The sequence below is a fragment of the Palaemon carinicauda genome, chromosome 45 (assembly GCF_036898095.1).
Source record: "Palaemon carinicauda isolate YSFRI2023 chromosome 45, ASM3689809v2, whole genome shotgun sequence".
Taxonomy (NCBI): Eukaryota; Metazoa; Arthropoda; class Malacostraca; order Decapoda; family Palaemonidae; genus Palaemon; species Palaemon carinicauda.
Window position 1 is genome coordinate 7,869,307 of NC_090769.1, and position 3,263 is coordinate 7,872,569.

At 32.2% G+C, this 3,263-nt stretch overlaps 1 protein-coding gene across 1 annotated transcript in view; it reads right to left on the reverse strand.

Annotated features, from left to right (window-relative positions):
- Positions 1 to 2,710: 2,710 nt before the first annotated feature.
- LOC137634723 (uncharacterized) overlaps positions 2,711 to 3,263 on the reverse strand; it is a 4,042-nt gene continuing 3,489 nt past the window's right edge. The window contains exon 3 of the mRNA XM_068367213.1: positions 2,711 to 3,010. Coding sequence (XP_068223314.1) covers positions 2,711 to 3,010 — 300 coding nt within the window. The remainder of the gene's footprint in view (positions 3,011 to 3,263) is intronic.

The following is a 3,263-nucleotide window of genomic DNA, read 5'->3' on the forward strand; positions in this document are numbered from 1 at the left end:
CACATAATGTTCGTGCGTTTCGTAAACCCGTAGCAAAATTTTACGGCAATTGTACGAACCAAAGGACAAAACCAATTGAAACTTGTTCATAGTTGTGATATTCTTATAAAATATTCGTTTATCTTTGTTTAAAGGCCGCTCATGAATGGCAGAGGCAAGGGATAGTGACATTGCCCTATCAAGCAGTGCAATGCCCTAGAGACTGACCATATACATATACATGTATACGATCAGCCCCCAAGCCCCCTCTCCACCAAAGCTAGGACCAAGGAGGGCCAGGCAATGGCTGCTGATGACTCAGCAGATAGACCTATAGGCTCCCCTATAGCTCTTTATCTCATAAGGATTGTGAGATTGCAGCGACCAAAGGAACTAACGAGTTTGAGCAGGACTCGAACCCCAGTCTGGCGTTCACCAGTCAGGGACGTTGCCACATCGGTTTGGAGTCGTTTTGATTAAAAGCAATATAAATCTTCGCTTTATTTTCATAACAAAAGATCCAAAATCAAAACATTTCCTGGATAATGTATAGTATCCTAGTTTTAATGACTGAAGTGATATATCGATGCTGAACGTAAATTTGAAGTTGTGTATACATGCAGTAATTATGAAGGCCGTTGCATTCAACCATTCTTGCTATATATTTCTCCGTAATTAAAGATTTATCAATTGAACAATATGTTTATTCTGAAATATTTACTGACCAATTAAGAGTAAAATAGAACCGGGTGAAGCGAGAGGATGCGGCCCATTCTGAGTATATTGGCTCGTGCACTGAATAGGGGTACTTACTTGATAAGTGACCATTGTAGGTCTTCGTTAAGAGAGAGAGAGAGAGAGAGAGAGAGAGAGAGAGAGAGAGAGAGGCGCCGGGGGAAAGTTAGATGGGTATGTTGATGACGTCATCAATACGACAATGAGAGCTCTGAGGTGGAACTATTTATAAATCACTCATATGATTTCCATATGTATCTTTCTGTACTACTCGTGTATGCGACCCGTCAAAAATGATATCGAAATATTTAGATAGGTGTGCATGCACACGCACACACTCACAGTGTACCTCTCTGGGTATCCCCTCTCCCAAGGGTATGACTACTCCCTCTCGCCCCTACCAGAGGGACGGGAAGAGACCGAATAGTTATACGTCTGACAATGCCACTGAGTGTGACTATATATATATATATATATATATATATATATATATATATATATATATATATATATATATATATATTTATATAAAGATATATATATATACATATATATATACTTATAAATATATATATATATATATATATGTATATATATTTATATATATATATATATATATATATATATATATATATATATATATATATATATATATATATATATATGTATGTATGTATATATACTTATATATAAATATATATATATATATATATATATATATATATATATATATATATATATATATATATATATATTTATATATATACTGTATATATATATATATATATATATATATATATATATATATATATATATATATATATATATATATATATATATTCAAACACTTGCTCTTTATTATATAGGGGAGATTGCTAAATTAGCTCTGCTGACGACATATTTCAATATAGTTTTTTTCACAATTTTTAAATTCTTCCAGACTTGAAATTTAGAACCTCATCAATGTTACCCAAAAGGTCAATCAAAGAGACTAATGCATGTACCTAAATTACCCTTCTCTATTTAAAAGATTTTGCTCACAATCTGATATCAGTACGAAACCGTTTCACTTTGGATGTGTTTCTTAAGTGGGGTTGTTTAGTCTTTTATATGCAATTAGTTCGATTATGATTTAACCAAATTCATTTCGATTTTTCGAGAATGAGTAGATAGAATATTTCTTGCATAAAGCTTTGGTTATAGTAAAGAATGTTATAGTAATTGATTAGAATACATCATATATACATTGTATCACTTTAAAGGGTTTCAAGCCTTTTTAAAAACCAATTAAAATCAGAGTTATATAAGCGAAAATCTTTCATAACATGTTAAATATAAGTAAATACAGTTATTGTTGAACATTTTATTACAACTTTGAGAAAAAGAGTACAAATCAATAAAGAAAAATTTAAAGCAATAGACTTATGCTTCACTATCAGAACAATTCTAAAGAACTTTTCTTGATTATACAGAGGTTTTGCTGAATTCATTTAGAAATAAGTATTTTTTTTTTTTTTACAGCAGTTGCAAAGTCATTCATAGGTAAGAATTGAAATAATCTTGATTGTATAGATGTGATGTAATCTGAAAATATTAATTTTCAGAAAAGAGAATTTATGTTTTGAACTAGAAGTCTTATCACAAGCTAAATGAAATGAAGGAATGTAACATTATCCCAAGGCCATTTTGATGTCAACATTATAAAGTACAGGGAAATGTTATGATCACAAATAACTACTTTCTCTCAGCAGCTTTGCAAATAACTACTTTTTCTCAGCAGCATTGCAAATCACTACTTTTTTCTCAGCAGCTTTGCAAATAACTACTTTCTCTCAGCAGCTTTGCAAATAACTACTTTTTCTCAGCAGCTTTGCAAATAACTACTTTCTCTCAGCAGTTTTACATATAACTACTTTTTCTCAGCAGTTTTGCAAATAACTACTTCCTCTCAGCAGCTTTGCAATAACTACCTTTTTCTCAGCAGCTTTGCAAATAACTACTTTCTCTCAGCAGCTTTGGGGCCATGGTGCACATTGACGTAGCTGTAAGAAGAAGGAGAGCCATGATGGGAGTGACTATGGTAGGGGGCGTAATGGGGGTAGTGAGGGTAGTGATGAGCGCCGTCATAGCCATGGTGTGGATAGTAAGGGTAGTGGTGATGGCTCTTATAGCCATGGTGTGGATAGTAGTGGCTATAACCGTAGCTGTAGCCATAGCCGTGTCCAGATTTTATCTTGTGATCGGCGGCCTCGGCGGAGTCCATTGGCATCAGAGCCAAAGCGGTTAAGAAGAAAACCTGCGAAGGAAATGTTTGTTTAGTGAAGAAATCGTCTGAATCAGCTAATAATAATAATAATAATGATAATAATAATAATAATAATAATAATAATAATAATAATAATAATAATAATAATAATAATAATAATAATAATAACAATAAAAAAATCAAGTATTCTTATCTCAATATAATTGCAATTTAAGTTTCAGGTGTATCCCCAAGGAAGAAATATCATACAAACATGTTCTTATATACAATATGCACAGCAAAC